This window comes from Ceratotherium simum, chromosome 9 (genome assembly GCF_057802395.1).
Source record: "Ceratotherium simum simum isolate JZ-2026a chromosome 9, ASM5780239v1, whole genome shotgun sequence".
Classification (NCBI taxonomy): Eukaryota; Metazoa; Chordata; class Mammalia; order Perissodactyla; family Rhinocerotidae; genus Ceratotherium; species Ceratotherium simum.
The window spans coordinates 21999960-22019491 of NC_141908.1; the positions used below are offsets into that span (position 1 = coordinate 21999960).

General features: G+C 37.6%; 1 protein-coding gene across 3 annotated transcripts in view; it reads right to left on the reverse strand.

Moving 5' to 3' along the window:
* Positions 1 to 7833: 7833 nt before the first annotated feature.
* The window catches only part of NXPH2 (neurexophilin 2), a 111642-nt gene continuing 99943 nt past the window's right edge, over positions 7834 to 19532 (reverse strand). For all 3 annotated transcript variants that reach the window (XM_087435115.1, XM_087435116.1, XM_087435117.1), the window contains one exon: positions 7834 to 10327. In XM_087435115.1, coding sequence (XP_087291241.1) covers positions 9584 to 10327 — 744 coding nt within the window. In that variant the 3' untranslated portion in view covers positions 7834 to 9583. The remainder of the gene's footprint in view (positions 10328 to 19532) is intronic.

Here is a 19532-nt window from a genome sequence, read left to right on the forward strand (position 1 = left end):
AGATGCTATGGAATATGAATGAGGGCAAGGAGAGAGATCTGGATATTCATTTCTTTCCTCTGCTCTTCTTTTTTTTGGGGGAGGGAGGAGAAGAAGATCAGCCCTGAGCTAACATCCATGCCCATCTTCCTCCACTTTATGTGGGACGCGGCCTCAGCATGGCCTGAGAAGCGGTGCGTCGGTGCACGCCCAGGATCCGAACCTGGGCCACCAGCAGCGGAGCGGATGCACTTAAACGCTACGCCACGGGGCCGGGCCCCTCCTCTGCTCTTCTTTGAGTAATGGCTGCAAACCCTTGACTACAGCTCCCACTAGGCTAGGCAGCCCTTTCTTCACTACTCCAGCTCTTGCTGGCTCTCAGTGTACTATTTCTTCCCTTATTTCTTTAGCCTAGATTGGTAATGGCTTCCAGCTATTGCTCATGTATGCATGCCTCACATGTTCAGCAGTTTTTATTGTGGCAACAAACAACTACAAAGTTTCAGTAGCTTAAAACAATAGACATTTGTTTTCTGCTCATGTAACACAGGGCTATGGGTCAGCTGTGGCTCAGATTCCATGTGTCTTCTGATTGTAGATCCCAGGCTGAACGGACATGATGTTTTCATGACAGAGGGCAGAAACCCAACCCAAACCCCACAATTACATGTAAATCTTCTGCTTGGGTAGGGCAAAGGTCAAATCTACTCACATCCAAGTGGCCAAAGAATATAACATGGTCAAGCCACACGTCCAACAAGTGGAGACATTTACTTCTCCCACAGGATTCTCAGACTATCTCGGTGACCTTTATTTCCCGCTAGGAGTCTGACTAATGCAGTTATCTATAGAAAAACAAAAGAACATTTATTACAATGATATATAGAGCAGTCTCGCTGAAACCAAGGTGGGAATTGCAGGCAGCCCCTGAGAATGAACCAAAAGGGGACACCTGAGTCCTTTCAGGACTTGCCTTTTCTCACCTCTACTCTGTCTGCTTCCTCTTTCTCTTTCTGTAAGACAGCTTCATTTGCTTCTTTACCTACATCTTGGAAAACATCATGGCCAACAGTCCCTAAGTATAATATTCCACGATGAACTGTCTCTTGGTTCTACCTCTGAATTCCCAGAGAAGACTTCTGAGTGGCCCAGTGCGCAAGAGATGCTCACTCCCAGTGCTATAGAAATAATCCAGTGGGCAAGGTCATAGTGTACAAAATAGCTGCTGGGATCCAGCACTGTCACTAAATCAATTATGCCAAAGTAAGATTGATAAGAAAAGAAGGGATTGGCAAGACCATCCACTAGATAGGTGCCTTTTGGTCATAGGTCTTCTTTTCGTGATCATTATTATTACTTTTTTTCATTATTTTGTTGAACAGCATCTATTGGGGCTGGTCCAGTGGCGCAGTGGTTAAGTGTGTACACTCTGCTGTGGCAGCCTGGGGTTCGCCGGTTTGGATCCCGGGTGCGCACCCACGCACCACTTGTTAAGCCATGCTGTGGCGGCGTCCCAGATAAAGTAGAGGAAGATGGGCATGGATGTTAGCCCAAGGCCAATTTTCCTCAAGGAAAAAAAAGAGGAGGACTGGCATCAGATGTTAGCTCAGGGCTAGTCCTCCTCACACACACACACACAAAAAAAACAAAAAAAAAACCCAGCATTTATTAACTAAGTAAAATTAGTTTTCTTTTTTGTTTAGTACAATATCTATTCTCTACTTAAAAGAAATCTGGGCTTTATAATATGAAGTCAATTGTCTCTTGTTTTTAGAATCTTTGATTTCCTCTATGCAAGACATTGTGTCTAAATTTTCAACTTCTCCCAAATACAGAAAGGAAAAAAAACCTCTTAAGTATACATCTTTCTGAAGACACCTGAGAAGTCCAACTACTTTTTTATTTGCATATATGGCTTTGAGCCTGGTAATAAGTATGGACATTTTTCACTGATATACCAGATAATTTTGGAGGAAGGGATTTTGAATAAAAACAATGAAATCTAATTATTTATGCTGGCTTTGGTATGTCTACATTCTATAAAAGTATTGGTAGCCAGAAAATAATAAAAAGAGTATTATGCTTTAAGGTACTTATCATTCCTTACTGCTCATAATCTATGTGATATTTACTTTCACCTGGACAACACTATTAGCCAGGTATTATAACTCCATTTTGCAGATGAGAAAACTAAGGCTCAGAAAAGTTGACCAACTGACTCAAGGTCACACAGCTGTTAAATGGCAGATTCAAAATATAAATCCAGGTTGGACTAACTCCCAAGTCTGTGCTTATTTGCAAAGTATCTAGGATGGTGTCGGATCCATAGTAGGCATCAATAAACATTAGTTCCCTTTCCCTGTAGAGTCTCTTTCACTTCTGTAATACTGTGATTTGAATGGTTCTTTCAGAAAGTGAGTGGAATAAGATTATGATAATGGTAGACCCCATTTGCCACGTTGGATGCCTCATAGGCTCCGAGAGTGAGTTGGCTTCCCAAATTCTTTTGGGAGTGGGATCTGAGTTTAATCCTCTTAATTAAAATTGGTGGTTTCTCTCTGACCCACCAAGTTCTGCAAAATTGTTTTATGTTTCAGGGACTAGAATAATTCTGTGGAACCTCTATTTGTCATAGGATGGATGACAAGAAAGAGAGAAATTAGAGAGCATCTCATTACTCATATAATCCTGAGGGCATTCCATTTTTGAGTTCATATTGAGCCATACACTATTTCCCACATGATTTACTCAGGAAATGTTCTTAGTGTCTTTTTATTCCAGTCAAAAGTTTTATGTATAAGATACAATGGAATATTTATTACATTACCATGCTGTACATAATTGCAACTACATAAAAATTATACATACATATATATGTGTATGTAAACACACATATCCATATATATGGATAAAGATGGGAAGGACAATGTAAGAATAAATATATTTAATTTATTAGTGATGGAGATTACAGGTAATATTTTTAAATTAAAAACATTTTGAGGGGCTGGCCCTGTGGCCTAGTGGTTAAGTTCAGCGTGCTCTTCTTCAGCAGCCTGGCTTCGGATCCCAGGCCTGGACTTACATTACTTGTTGGCAGCCATGCTGTGGTGGCGACCCACATACAAAATAGAGGAAGATTGGCACAGATGTTAGCTCAGGGTGAATATTCCTCAGCAAAAAAATAAAAAATAAAAATAAAAAATTGACATTTGAAAGTGGTTTGTTAAATTAAAAAAGGAGACAATAACAAATGAATGCATCATAATGCTTCCGCTAACCAGATACACGAAAAAGGAAGCGTCCTGGAAAACTGAAAACATTTTTAATCATTTAAAACACTTCAAAACATATTAATTCATCTCTGCCAGGACACACAAGAAATTGATACCGTGGTTTTCCCCTGGAGAGGGAAGCAGAGTGGCTATACGGGGTGGGAGGGAGGTCTTCCACTGGATGCCAAGTTAGCACCTTTGGAATTATGAATCCATGTAAGTGTATTACTAATAAAAAATAAAGACTTCCCTTAGTAGGTGAAGTAGAATTAGCATAATTCTTACATTGCTGTTTTATTATCTTTTAAGAGTTCTCAACATTTATTTTATAGGGGTCATTTGTAAAACAAATGTTTTTAAGTAAATAACTTCCTATGTTCTTTTTTTTTTTTTATAATTTTATTTATTTATTTTTCGTCCCCCAAAGCCCCAGTAGATAGTTGTATCTCATAGCTGCACATCCTTCTAGTTGCTGTACGTGGGACGTGGCCTCAGCATGGCCAGAGAAGCGGCGCGTCGGTGCGTGCCCGGGATCCGAACCCGGGCCACCAGCAGCAGAGAGTGCCCACTTAACCGCTGAGCCACGGGGCCGGCCCCTTCCTATGTTCTTTTAATGCAACTTAACATAATGTATGTATCACTTAAAAGGCAATAGTTTTATCTGGACATCGTGGGACATTCAAAAAAGTGTAAAATTTAGATCTCTGGCTTGGGTGAACTTACTTCTTTTGTGGATGATAGAACACATGAAGGAGTATAAATAGTAAGGCAAGATAAAAGTTGTGCATATGAAATTATTACTGCAATGCCTAGCATAGACCGAAATAATTCAAATAGACAAAGATCAGAGCGGCTAGAGCAATAGAGAGAGATTTTATGCAATGTTTGTATTAGTTAGGTCATGCTAAGGTGCAGTAATAACAAATCCATCGTAACAATTCAGCAACTTAAAGAATAATATATTTGTTTATTTTCATGTAGCAGTCCAAGGTGGGCTTGTGGTGATAATGCTGAGTGGCTCTCTTCCAAGGCACTCAGATGGGCACTTGCTTTGCCTCCGTCACTATGCAGCATCTCAGGTCCCTCAGGATATCTACCTAAGACAGCCAAAGGGAAAAGAGCACGGGGAAGCATGAGCACACTTTTATATGTCAACTCCTGGAAGGCTACACATCCCTTCCTCTCACATTCCATTAACTGTAGCTCGGCAACAAGGCCACACCTCACTGCATGAGAGGCAGGGGCAGGCAATCTAGTTGGCTAGCCACCTTCTTGACTCTTCCATTGCAATGGGAGAAGGAGGAGGGTCCGTTCTGCTGGACAGCTGACAGTCTCTATCACTAATATGGAACATCAATGATTTGGAGGAATAAAGAAGAGAAAGAATGGATTTACCCAGGCAGGAAGAACAATAAGAATAACCAGGCTGTTAAACCCCATCAGACTTCCAATTCTTGATCTGATAAACAAAACTTTTTCTACATGGTTTATAAAATTGTTTCCTGCTTTTAAGTTTCTCTGGCTCTGGGAGCTCACATTCAGTGGGTGTTGTGTTCCGCTGGAACAACGTGTTCATGTTGGAGATGGTACAAGGTAACTCTTATGTTACGTGGGTAGAGTGAGTCTTGAAAAAACACTGTATTGCACTGGAAATTTTTAAGAAATCAAGTGACAGGTATTGATCAGGTATCTACTTTGCCAGGTGCCACAGAGGACACAAAGCTAACGCATTCTTTTTGAGAAGAGATTACAGCCTCTTTATGAGGCAGCTGAGCTGGAAGAAGAAAAGGGAAGATTAACAATGAAGCAGAACGAGGTATGTTCCCAGGGTCGCAGACCTCGCAGTGTGGGGTAGGAAACGAAGTGAATATGAAATGACCTTTGAATACCTTCCACAAGATTTTTGTGAAGAAAAAAAATCTCTAATATGAGCTTGTTTCTCTGTGATTTGTCTCTTACAATTGGAGATATTAAATTTCCATTCATTGAAAATTCTGATTAACTTGGGTTAACTATAGTTTCACTGAAAGAAAAATGCATGATTCCATCCTCTACTTTATAGGCCAATTGATTAATTTAAGATTCTTTAAGAGGCAAAATTGGATCTCCAGGAAATTGAGGCATTCCACACAATTTACCTATTTCTCTGAAAATATATTCTCAGGTGTTACAACTGCTTGAAAACTCTGCCAAATGTAGTTTTCTACCGCTGTTAATTCTTAGCCATTCATACCTCTAATATATCCAAGGACTCTTATCTTTGGATATAATTCTATAGTTTTAGTTTTTAAAATTTGTGTTCATAGAGAAATTACAATCCTGAAGATTTTGGAGTGAGAGCATTTCCATGTTTAGTTTTAGCTTCTGGATGTCTTGTTATAAACTCACTGCGATTATTTTTGTTTTGTCTTGAATATCTGCTTCAATTTACCTTCCTTATGTAACACCAGATCTGGGACCAGGAGTCAAGAGACCTGCATTTCGGTTGGATCTGCCATTTCCTACTGGGCACGTCCTTCACTCCGATGGGGCCTCAGTTTTACTTGTCTTTCAGATGAGGGGGGCTGAACTGGAAGATAATGTAGGCTGCACTCTCTTTGAAATATTACGCTTCTATATATTAATATCACTTTTCTTGATTTGGTTAATCTATTAGTTTAATTTTCAGTTTTAAAAAGGTCTGTTCTTTTAACTTTTTTTTTTTGACAGTATTGTCAGAAGTCCATTTGAACCAGCATAACCTAGGGCGCTTATTGAAGATGTAGATTCTTAATCCCTACAGCACATTTACTAAATCAGACTTTCTAGGGAAGTACTCCTCAGTCTTTAATGTATATACAAGTCACATGGGGATCTGGTTAAAATGAAAACTCCAATTCAGTGTGTCTGGGGTAGGACCTGCGATTCTGCATTTCTAACAAGCTTACAAGTAATACTGCTGATCTGCCAACAACACTTTCAACAGCAGGGCTCTCTCAGCCATAATGACAGCTCCAACCTTGCAGAACCATGTGTTGAACAGAGACAGAATTAGCCAGTTGTGGATTGTTTAAAATGTAGCAATCGTGCCTAAAATGTAGCATGTAGCTTCTGGATCATATAAAGTAAAGAAGAAAGGTGTTGCAGAATAAAGATTAAAGAATACAATGTAATATGTACCAGGTGCTCTTATGAGTGGTCATATCAGAGAAGCAGATTCCTTGTTGCTGTTATCCTAGGTCGTGAGAATGGGTTGAAATTTCAAGTACCAAGCAGTAAGAAGAAAATTGTTTCTTTTTTACTGATTGCTGCTTTGCTGTGTGATGTCCACAGGTTCTTTCTCACATTTCCCTTCTACAGATTTTACAGAGTCTGTGGCTGGTGCAACGACATTGTTCTTAGTTATGAAAATATGGTCTCTTTTCTGATTCTGTGGTGTTGAATAAAATGACTGTTTCTGCTGAGGAATGAAAAGGTCTCAAACTAGTGTGATTTCTAGTAAACAGCAGGCCTACAGAGACCCTGAGAAGATGCCTGACATCTCCCTGAGTATTAAATTTCTGCTAGTGGTTTTTTTTTTAATTAAAAAATTTTTTTTATTGAGGTATAATTGACATATAACATTATTTTAGTTTCAGGTGTTCAATCTACTAGTTTAATTTTCATTTTTAAGAGGGTCTCTTCCTTTAACTTTTGAACAATTCGTGATTCTATGTAAAATTAACTTATGTGAATGTCCTTTTCCTCAACTGCAGTACTCAAAGGCAAAAATGGTTTTGCAGAAATGTGTGCATTTGCATGTTTAAATGAGATCTGATTTATATTGTGCCATGTACCAATACTAACAATCATGCAGGCTTTGAGATGAAATTATGACTTAAAAATATACATGGCATATGTTCTACTCCAATTAAAAAATATGCCTAGGGAAATTTTATTTTTTTAAAATTCCACAAACCCTGCTAAAATCTAAGAATTGTGTAAACTGATTTACAGGGTTTTTTTCTTTGTATGGACATAATGTTTACATCACTCAACTTCTGAACATCAGACAGTTTTTTTTCTTTTTTTGGTGAGGAAATTGGCCCTGAGCTAACACATCTGTTGCCAATCTTCCTCTTTTTGCTGATGAAGATTGTCCCTGAGCTAATATCTGTGCCAATCTTCCTCTATTTTGTATGTGAGATGCCGCCACAGCATGGCTTGATGAGCATCGTGTAGGTCTGCACCTGGGAACTGAACCCGTGAACCCTGGGCCACTGAAGCAGAGAGTGTAAAGTTAACCACTACGCTACTGGGCTGGCCCCCAACATCAGACAGTTTTAAATTGCATTTCATGTTGTCATAATAATAATAGCAATCATAATGGCAGCTCACACTTATAGAGATCTTACTAGATGTGAGGTTACATGCCAAGGGCTTTATAAGAATAATCCTTTTACTCTGTAATCTCTAAGCTGCTCTATTTAACATGTACATACAGAAAATCATAATGTTCAGTCGATATCACACACACACACACACACACACAATAAATGCTTGTGAGGAAAAGAAACAAGGAAAACAGTCTTTAAAAAACAAAACAAAACTCTGAAGTCATGTGACAGATTTACCAAATTCCTTTTATTTACATAGAAATGTGTACACATTCTTTCTCTGTACACAGAAAATTCTAAGTATATATACATGTATGGTTCCCACATATTTTACAATAAATAGTATTTTAATCTTGTTTCTAGATGAAAATCAAAAGATGTCTTAAAATATTTCATACCAACCACAAAGTTACAAAAGCACCTGATGAACTCAGAGAAAAAAATTCAAGCCTGTACTACTACACACTAAGCCTAGCACAATTTTTACAAAAGACAAAATCAAACACTGTGCAGCGATCACCAGTAAAAGGAAAGGAGTGGAGATGCAAAACAGAGAATGTAGCTGTTGGCTTTTTGAACAATGTGGTCAGAGCATTTTTGTTGATTAGGACTGGTCTTCTTTCAGTCCTCAATTTAATGTGTTACTTGGACTGATATTTTACAGATAGGAGGGGAAAAAAGTTAACCTCTATTGTAAAAAGAGTAGCCACTCCATGAGTCTTACAAGTTCTAGAAACCTTTTCACTGGTCAGCCAGATCCTCTCTCTGTGCTAATGCAAAGATCACCCAGTTCCATGATACAGGATGACCGTCCACCCCTTAGAAAATATGAGAAGGGCACTGACTATGAAGCAACATTAATTTGGAAGTAATCGCAAAAGCCTGGTGAGTCAGGTATCTTGGTTATTAGCACTTAATAATAATTAGTAATCTTTAAATATAACTATTTCCATAGAATTTGATCCCTCATTCAAATAATTAACTAAATGCAAGGAGAACTTAATCTGGGAGGCTGGAAATGATGAATCCATAGTCTTGGAACTTCCTCTCTCCACTTCCAATTTTTTTCCATTCAGCCTAGGAAGCAATCACTTTCTCTCAATTTCGGAGTTGTTTTATACATGTATATAAAATCACACTCTCAAATTATAGAATGAGGTTATAAGTTATATAGATTTTATGATATTTTTGACAATCTCACAGCATTGAATTAGGCAAAGGAATCTAAAAGTATCATGATTTTCATTACTGTTGAACTGACTTATAATATATCCAGATTTGCTTTCCTGATATACTAATATTACTACTCAGATGAGAATGTTAAGGATGGTGACCAACATGGGGCTAATTGTTTAAATCATGTTCCACTCAACTCGAGCTCAGATAATAATGTATTTAGTTTCACGGTTGCACTGTAATTTCACAAGAGTTTTGAAACAAATTTTACCCCTTCATCTCTCATACCAATAACAGCACAGATGTGGGGGAAAAGGCAGCAATAAAAAAAGAATTCAATGTCAGAAATGCAATTCATCTATCAAATGCAATCTTTTCAGTTACTTTACTGAATCTGCTATTTTTAAGGTAACCTTCCAAAACATATTTCAAAGGCAGGCTCATTTCAAGAGCAAACTTTATCACATGCATAATTCGGTTCTTTCTTGTTACACGTTGCTACCATTGATGCTTCTTTTAGAGAAACAACAGCATTTCGAGGACTTAGCCATCCTACATGAAAGTGATGCTTCATAAACAGTTTGACTCTTTAGATTAGGGTACTTATGATTGAAACAAACACATTTCACATTTAAAGATGTTTCTTCTTTTTTTTTCTTTTTTTTAATTTGAAAACCTTATAGGAAACTAAGGTTCACTGGCAGAAACAAAAGGGATCCTTTACCATGAAGAGATGGGTTGGTTCTTGGTTGTTCTAATTAAGTACATATTCATTCTCCGTCTCTATCACTGTGGGAAGAGTCAGCCAGAAGACAAGTATGGAGTCTCACTATGGTAATTGTAGTCAGGACAGACCTTTTGCACAAGTTTATAATCAACACTGTAAAAAGCAATGTAAATGCAAATGACCTTGAAGGGCTTGGAGCACAACCAAGACACGTGGCTCTGAGTCTGCTCCTGGTAGCAGATCTTCGATGGGTCAAAGTTGCACAGGGCAGTCTTCTTCGCCCTATCTGTTTTTTCATACTCAATGCGACAATTGAAAGATTTGGATTCCTTGGTCTCCAAGGTAGACTGCGGGGAAACCTCAAATTCCACCACTTTGGAGGGGGGTACCAAACTCACTGAAACATTGCCTAGGCCTGTTGAATTATGTCGGAAATAAACACTGAAGGTTCCATTTCCATGGTCAACAATTTTCCCCGTGATAAGGAGGTTGAGTTTAACAGTTTTAATGTTAGAATGGAAGTCACCCCATCCAAACATTTTCTTAAATTTTCCTGTTTTTACTATTGGCCTCCGTTTAGTTCTTGCCAATGGCTCCTGAATCTCCGTGATGTTGGCCAGCCAATCCCAGAAGTTTTCCACGCTGTCCGCGTATGCCAAGTGTCCGGGCTTTGGGACTGGAGACTGTTTAACAAACAGGCGCAGAGGATTGATGATTCTTGAGTGCACCACGTTTCCGACCAAGGTCCCTGGAGCATCTTTGTCTTCCCAATCCAGCCCCTCTGTGGCATGCACCACCTTTTTACTGTCACAAAATAGCTGTGTGAAGAGAAGAAAGAGGAACAAACTTTAGGGAAGGCTTTGAGCATACACACACTAAAGCCACAAAGCACAAGGAAAATTCTTGCAATATTATTTTGATTCTTGCTGAATAGCATTTCACATGCACAGTTGGGCTCAGCAGTGTAATAAGACGAGCATTGAATTCAAGCAATGTAAAACTGTGAGTACAAAAATTAAAATGATGAGATTAAGAAGAGAGTATTTCATTTTAATGGGTTGATGTGGTTTTAGTCTCTGTTTCCTAATCTTTACAATTCTATCCTTCCAGATCGGGGGAAGTGGTATATTTTGGTCTCTCATTTGATAAAAACATTAAATTTGTGAGGTTTTTTCTTCCAGATAGAATTCAGCTCTAGAATGCTGGAGGATTCTACCAAGGAGCTAGAAACCATCTGAATATAAGGTATTGATAAGTCGCTTAAGCATATTTGGAAATATTAAGGACATTATTATATCCAAAAGCTCATATCATATAATTTCATAGCTTTTGATATAATTCCATCTCAAAATCTGTAACCAAAAAGAAGCGCGTATAGAATTAGAAAGTTCTAACAAAGTTTTAGTTGAAAAAATAAAATTTCAAATTTAGTTGCCTTTATAGAAACAAATAAATTGGAAACATATATTTTGAATTAATTAATAGACTGTATAGGATTTAATAAATTTTATTTACAACTGAATTATACCCTGAAAGATAGAATTGCTAATAAAGAGCTACGTGCATGTGTTTTATGGATTCCACAGTATTTTGGTTCAAATCATACCCACTGAAACATAGCATTTTATTTGCATTTGATTTTTCTTTTTATTCTTTCATAGTGTGAGTCCTCATGATTTCTAAAAATCATTTAGTTAAGTCAATATGGATTTTGAGGGACAGAATCATTATATATGAAACTGTTGCCTGGAGTGAATATTTATGGATAAGTTATAAAGTCTGGAAAACAGAGGTTTCTAGTGGAAACACAGATAGCCTCTTATCTCTAATGGTGCAGACCACTCTTGTAATGATTCTCCAGAAGACTGTCAGCGTGATGAAAAGGATGGGAAGGAAGGGAGACTGTGTTTGTGGACTGTTTCTCCAATCCTTTCAAACTTGGCAAAGCACCTGGTAAAACTAGTCTCAGATTACTACAAAAATTATTGCTTTCAATCCAATTTTGAAAAAAAAAAAGACATAGTCTGGATTATAAATATTGCACTCGACTATATGGTAGAGGTTAATAACATGAGGCTGTCTTCTATATATTCCTAAAAGTTAGAAGTTTAAGTTCTAATAGAGCTTTCTGAAAAGTATTTTCACCTATACCTCATCCCCAAGTAACTTTAGAGTAGGAATCCAGGGACTTCAATGTATGTGTGGGTTTTTCTTCTTTTTTTTGCTTTGGAGGGAGGGTACATAATATATATTGGCCTCTTTGATTAATTTCCTGAAGACTTTTCTTTCTCATTTCCAGTATTTTTAAAAATTCTTTTGTCTTCACTTAAATTACCGAGGTTTGGCAGAAGGGCAAATTGATATGATGTACATTCTTACTATTTTGAGAAACTAAATCTGTACTACCCTTCCTAGGGGCTTACGCATTCCGAGTTGATACTTCTTTTTCTCTCCTGGTGTTGAAAGGCTGGCATATTCACCAGGAAAAGAAGGATCATTACTCAGGATTTCTAGCTCAAAATATTCTGGGTATTTCCGATACTGTAACTAGAGGTTTCTATTTTGATCACTCTTAATTATGATGTGCACAAACCTCATTCAAATCAATTGGTAATAGCCCATGGAGTTCAGTACTGGCTCCAATAATGACCCGAGATGCAGTCTGGTCCAAGTGATGTGTCCTGGCCTCTCTCCAGAGAGAGGGCCAAAGACACGTGGAGAGACAACAAGCCCTTGCTGAGCAAAGTCCAATTTCTCTTCTTTGTAATTATGATTCTTGTTGTCCAGAGTCTATTATCTATTTTTCACCTGTTCCCAGCATTCATGAGATGTTCCTTGCTTGGTCAATGCTGACAGACACACCTTCCACTTGCTGAGAACCTCCGGTATGTAAGAACTCATTTACTTCCTCACCTCTACTCCCCTATTTCATACAACTGCCTGGCTTCTTCCCTCACTCTGGCCTTCCTTCCTCTCTTTCCCAGGGTAAATCCCTTCTGATCTTTTCTTTTAACTTCTTTTTTAAAAAACTCTCAATTCTTACCTATATACACCATGCTACCTATTAATACTGTCTTAGCAGAACTAAGGTCCATTTTCCAATAAAAAATATTTTTCACCCACAGGAAAACACTCTTTGCTACCAGCAGCCACATGCTCTTTTTTTTTTTTTTCTTTCTTAAAATGTGTTTTACATTACACATTTTCCTGAATTTTTTCTGCCTGGATCATTTCTCTTGATTTATTGCTTTGCCCAATATTCTCCTTACTTTTCCATTAGTGAAAACCTATAAACATTGAACCCATCATTCAACGACAAGTAAGTTTTGCAATCATACAGTCTTAAGTTAACTGGTATTGGTGCATTTTAGAATACATGATAGACCTCATTATGAGATAGACATTATGATATCCCTCTTATCTCAAGGGCTATGGTTATGATGGTTCTGAGATTACTCAAGGATAATGATAATAATAATTATAATTATAAATGACTATTTACTGAGACTTTTTAAAAATTCTAAAGATTTTCTTTGTAATAATTTCTGTTGTAGCAGAACATGACCCAAACACATGTGACTCACCCTCAGAAGTATGAGTGCAAAAAAAAATCTACATGATTATTTGCTTTTAGAAAGGCTCTGTAACACTTCAGAAAAGATTCTCCATACGAGAATTTACAATGGAATTTGATTTCTAAAATATATATTCTAACACAATGCTCTTCAGGTTCAAACCTGCTCAAGGGGGGAGCCCTTGATTTTAAGATTGGTCTGTGTAAAAAAATAATAAAATTTAAGTAATAGCACAGTTCTATAATTGTTCTCTCTTCCAATGAAAACACTCACTGGCAGTTCCTGAGTTAAAAAGTAGATATACATATACATATATATTTTTTAATTTTTTTGCTTTGCCCTAGACCATCACATTGCTAACTTGCTTTGACAACAACATTAGCCAAGCTGAGAAAAGCTGTGTATAACTTCATCTGTTTATTACTTTCAAACACATGGACGGTTCTCACAAATGGTGATTTCCAAATCTAAATCCAAATCTCAACAAGCTATCAGATAATGATGTACTGGTAGAATAGTATAATTAAAAGGGTAAATGTATTTCTAGTTGTCTTAAAAAGCTGACAACTGTACCTCCTCTCTCTTTGGTGTAACTTGTTCAGCCTTCCCCCAGCATACTTTTTTGAAATGCATCACTGCTGAGAGGACCCTCTCTCCTACACCAGGTCTACATGGATGGTGGTATGAGCTAAGTCCCCAAGGCTCAAGCTTAATCCCAGGGGACCTAATCAGGACGACTAGGGGTTGGATGAGCCGCAACCCTGCCTCCCACTCCTCCATACACTCCCAGTATGGAAGCAGCATGGTGAACAAAGCATAGGATTTGGTGCGTGATGACCTCATCACCCTCATTTAAGTATTTGACCTGAGCCCCTGTTTTCTCACCTCTATCTTCTTTGCTGGTTGATTATAAGGATTAAATAAAAGAATAGATGGAAATTACTGAGCCCAATCTCCGGCAAAAGGCATTCAATGCCTGATGCTTCTTGCATGGTCCAATGGATAGTCCCATGCCTCCTATTCAAGAATGGTCTTCAAAAGGTTATATGAACTGTCAGGCCTCCAGGAAACTAATTAATGGTTAATCAAGCAACTTGTTCAGTGCCATATGATAAATTAATGACCGAGTAGAAATCAACCTTCTCAACCCCAGAACGTCAATCAAATGCTTCCTCGTGTTTTCAGTCTTGCTGGCATCTGAATAATAGTGAGATCATCATCACAGGTGAGCTCTCTTTGCCAACAAAATGTGTTTGTGGATTTTTGATTCCAACCTACCAAATGAGTCAGCAAAGGGAGCTGAAAGTACAAAGACTCTGACAGGTGCCCTCATTCCTGAACAATTTCCCTGATACACTTGCTGGGAGAGGACTGTAGGTGGTTCTGAACTTGTTCGCAAACCACTCCGGCCAAGGCAAGGTTGTTAGATGTTATCTACAAAACATATGCTGCATCCCTGTGGTTACTTTGCATTTGCTGGGGCTCTTTATGTTAATATCAATATCACTGCTGTCTTTTGTCCCATCATATTACAATAATAATGCAAAAACATTTAACCACAAGCACGGAATGAAGTTTAAAAAAGGGCGAAAAAGAGGAATTGCTGTGCTTTATCTGTTTGAACATTCCTTGATTTCAACACATTTATCAAAGCTTAAGTAATTTCTGTCTTGGCAGGGTGTATCCATTTCACAAAGCACACACATTAGCTAGATACAATGATATCGTATTAGCTTTTTTTGCATCTTACAGAGGAGCTCAAAAAGATTAATAAAAGCTCAAATCTCCATCAATTAAATGAAGCAGGTGGAAGGATGGGAGCAGAGGAAGAAAACTGCATTTCATTTCAGTTCCTTTGTTTTTAGGGAGAAAAAAAGCTGACAGGTTCAAATCATTCATCATAACAAGCTGGAGTTGCATTTCACTGATAATTAAATGCATTTTTTCCCAAGAGGCAGAGAAGCTGCAATGAATTTTATAGTAGCAGATGTGAGAACAGTCACGAATTATGGAAATAATTTATAAACTAAAAAGCATCTTCTCTGCAAATACCATATCAGAAGATCCTTTTTTCAGCTATATCTGTTTATAATTTTAGTTTACAGAAAAGTTGTGTAGTACAAAGAGTTTCCATATACCTTGTGCCTAGTTTCTTATATTGTTAACCTCTTACATATGGTATACTTGTCACAACTCATGAACCAATATTGATACATTATTACGAACAAAAAAGCCCATACTTTACTCAGATTTCCTTAGTTTTTCCTTAATGTCCCTTATCTGCTCCAGGATCTCATCTAGGATCCCACATCACATTTGGTCATCATGAATCCTTAGGCTTGTCTTGGCTGCAATGGTTTTTCAGTCTGTCCTTGTTTCTGATGACCTTGAACGTTTTGAGGAGTACTTGTTAGGCATTTTGTGGAATGCCCTTCAATTTGAGTTTGCCTGGTATTTTTCTCATGATTAGACTAGGGTGATGGGTTTTGGGGAGGAAGAACACAGGAGTAAGGCGCCATTTTCATCACTTCATCTCAAAGGTACATGCTAGCAACATGACATCACTGTTGATATTCATTTTAATTTCTGACTTAGGTAGAGAAGATCCTTTTTTTTTTTTCCTGTGAGGAAGATTAGCCCTGAGCTAACATCCGTTGCCAATCTTCCTCTTTTTGCTGACATCTGTGCCCACCCTCCTCTCCTTTATATGTGGGATGCCTGCCACAGCATGGCTTGATGAGCAGTGCGTAGGTCCGTGCCCGGGATCCGAACCTGTGAACCCTGGGCCGCTGAAGTGGAGCATGGGAATGTAACCACTAGGCCACTGGGCCACCCCCGAGAAGATCCTTTTTATAAAGTTTTGCTTCTAGAATTCTCACAAGGCTTATACACTTTTGTTATCATAAGCTTAGTTTAATTTACATTTAATTCAGTGGCACTTGGTTTAGGATTGATTTTTTTGAAAAAGTCAGGAACTCTCAAGCATTTCAATTCCTAATTCTTTACCGCATCACTGAATTATCTAAAATAATCTCAGAGTTGATTAAGAAATCATACATTATTTATAAATTATTCTGGCAATACTACATGCTATAAATGTATCTGTCATCATCATTTTTATAACTGCCATTTTATTTTTATTTAATATTCATTTCTTAAAAATTGGGCCCATTTTGATAATTCATAGCTCAATAAAAAGCTTATTCTATAAATATCTTACATAGGGCTGGAATTACTTGCTGACTGTATTAGATTCAAATGTCCCTTTTCTCAGTCTTGGAGCCAGTCCATTGTACTTGATTCTACATACCCAGTGAGTCAGTGCCAACCTTTAGACAGTGCTTTCTTTGCGAGTCAACCTGTTTACCATAGGGAAAGGAGCTAATGAAAGAAACTCTCATAAAGGAGTGTTCTATATTCATAGTACTCTGCATGCTGCAGACTATGAATGTTACTTGGTGTTCCTTGGGATCTGGGACCATAATTATGGGATCACCCTTTTCTATACATCCATTACTATGATAGCTTCGCTTCTTCCCTGTAGCTTCATGTTGGGCTGGGTCCTAAACTGCGGAGAGTAGGGTGGGGGGTTTACCTACACTCAGTGAATACAAGAAAGGAAGTGAAGGGCATTTAAAGCTTAAGCTTCTGGGGTTCAAATTCCATTCAATATATATCACACCACTATCAGTCCAGGTAGCTCTATCCTATAGCAATCAGGGTGAGGGGGGACTATAGGCAGGACCATGTAAGGAGCTGAGTGCTATAGTCCAGAGGAGAAGTGAAAAGACCCGGAACTGTGCTCACAAATGCATGGGTTCGCTTTGATCACTGATGCAACACATATTTCTCGAATGCCTTCCGGGGCAGCATTTGTGCCCTAGGCCCTGGGAGCACACTGCTGAACAGGGCTGACAGACTTCCTGTCTTCATACGATTTGCAGAAGAGCAGGGAAAAGAAACACTAAATAAATAATCATACGTTAAATAATATCTCACTTTATTACAGTTGTCATAAGGGCCTGGAAATATATTCACACTGATATATATCAGTCTAACGGGAAGCAAGGAGTGCTAGTCCTAAACAGGGGAAGCAACAGTGCAGGGAGTGAACAGAATCGAGTAATTATTACCTTTATTCTGATGAAAGAAATGAAACCCAAGATTCACTAGTTGATAGTTGATAACGAACGAATTAGTGACAAGAAAACTAATCAATCTTGATACTTATATTCCTTTTTTCTTATTTCAAATTGTATATTGATTTGTTTATAATTACGAATGACAGTGTGATAACATTATAAGACAATAGTTATATTTTTTCTAGCAAAAGGCTAATTTTTTTCTCTTCTCTTTTTCTTTTATTTTTTCCCGTCTTTATTGAGGTATAATTGACAAACAAAATTGTAATATATTTAAAGTGTACGACGTGATGATTTACGTATACATAGTGAAAGGATTCCCACCATCAAGTTAATTAACACGTCCATCACCTCACAAAGTTATCTCTTTTTTTTTGTGAGAACACTTATGATCTACTCTCTCAGCAAATTTCAATTATTCAATACAATATTATCAATTATAGTCACCATGCTGTGCACTGGACCTCAGAACTTATTCATCTTATAACTGAAAGTACACATCCACTTCTCTTAACCATAAACAGGCTCCAGCGTTCCGTCAGGCTGAATTCCCGAGTTGGAGGTCCAGTGCTCAGAGGTGACAACCTTGGCAGGCCTTGTCTTTCACCCTCAAACCTCCAAAGAGCTGTTGAAGATTTATAATATATGTATTTCTTGGGTTCTGGGACAGTTAGACCTTTGCCATAATTATAGTATAACCTTTTCTATAATTCTATATAATTAATACAATATATATTAATGCTACTTGATAATGAACTAAGTATGCTCTGGGAAAATAAGAATATTCTGAAATAATGTAGGTATGCCTTTATGTTTACAGGTGTGCTAAAATATGCGAATAAACAACAAATCTGACCAATGTCTGTGATTTTCACAAGAACTTAAGCATGTTCTAAATGAAAGGTAAAATAAAACAACTGAAATTTTTTCTGTATTCGTAATATTGAAGGGGCATCTACACCTCAAGAGGATATGTTCAGTTTTCTCTGTTTACACTAAATATAGAATATTTACAGCCTATACTGGTTTATGATGAAACATTTGCTATGATATATATAATACACAATGCATAGATTGACTAGATCTCCTACTATTAACAAGGAAGGCCATCCTCTTAAGTATTTTATAGTACACCAAAAATATGTAGACTTCTATCCTCAAAGAAAAAATTTATGACTTTCCAGGATCAGGAAGAATGAGCTAAACGCTCCGAACTTGTGGATTTGTAACAAGCTGGGAGAGTTGGCTTTTTCTTAATAACAGGACTGGCATATGCCACAAGAGATCAACTGATACAGATCTGTACAAATATTTTGTAAAGGCAGCTGGCTTGCCCTCCTTGGATATTCTGGAAGCATTTATTAATGTTCCTTCAGAGTGACAACTGTTGTTAAGTGCCAGTTTGAAAGAATAACTGTTTGTTTAATAGATCTGTTTATAATGTTATTCATGATGGAATCCATATAGCTAGCTATTAATTATTTTACTGGGGGTATTGGTTTAAGCCAAGAACCCCCAAGTGACAACTGTTATACAATCTAGAGGAGGCTTGCCGATCCCATTACAGCTGAAGAATTATAGAACCCATAATGAAAAGTGGTCTAAAGTCTCATTTTTGTTGCTTATATATAGCTTACATAACTGGATTGCTTCAACAATTCTCCCTGTATCCTGTGGTTAAAACTAAAGTGACAACCTCCTCAGCAGAAAACAAAAACAAATCAAAACAAAACAAAAACCCAACCCTTTCACGATCGTACTCAGCATCTCATTAAATTTTTTGCTTGTAAACGAATCTTGGAAAGCATTTTTTCTGGGACGAAATTTTACAGAACATCACCTCTGTTGTCAAAACAGGAATACACATCTGCTGGACAACATACGAGGCTATACTGGTGATTAGCGGTACGGCTTGCTCTAAAGTCATATTTCTGGTGCTCCATTACAGAACTGTCATGGCAGACTAAAAGAAGAACGACATAGAGGAAATGAAGGATGACAAAATCAAACATATATTAATGTATTAATTGTACCTATTAATAATTTGTGGCATAATGTGGCATTGTTTCAAAATTCATTTTGCAAGTCGAAAAACAAATGATTGCTTAGGAAAAGAAAGCTAAACAGTGGATGCCCTTTCTGCTGAGAACAGCAAATTCATTTTACCTTCCAGATATCTTTTAATAGCTACCCTTTACATTTTTCTAAATTGATACAGGAACTAACAGGAAACATAAATGTGAAGACAGAAATCTTAGCAGTAAGAGCCAAAAAGCTAGATTGCAATGCTTGGCAGTAGTTTTATT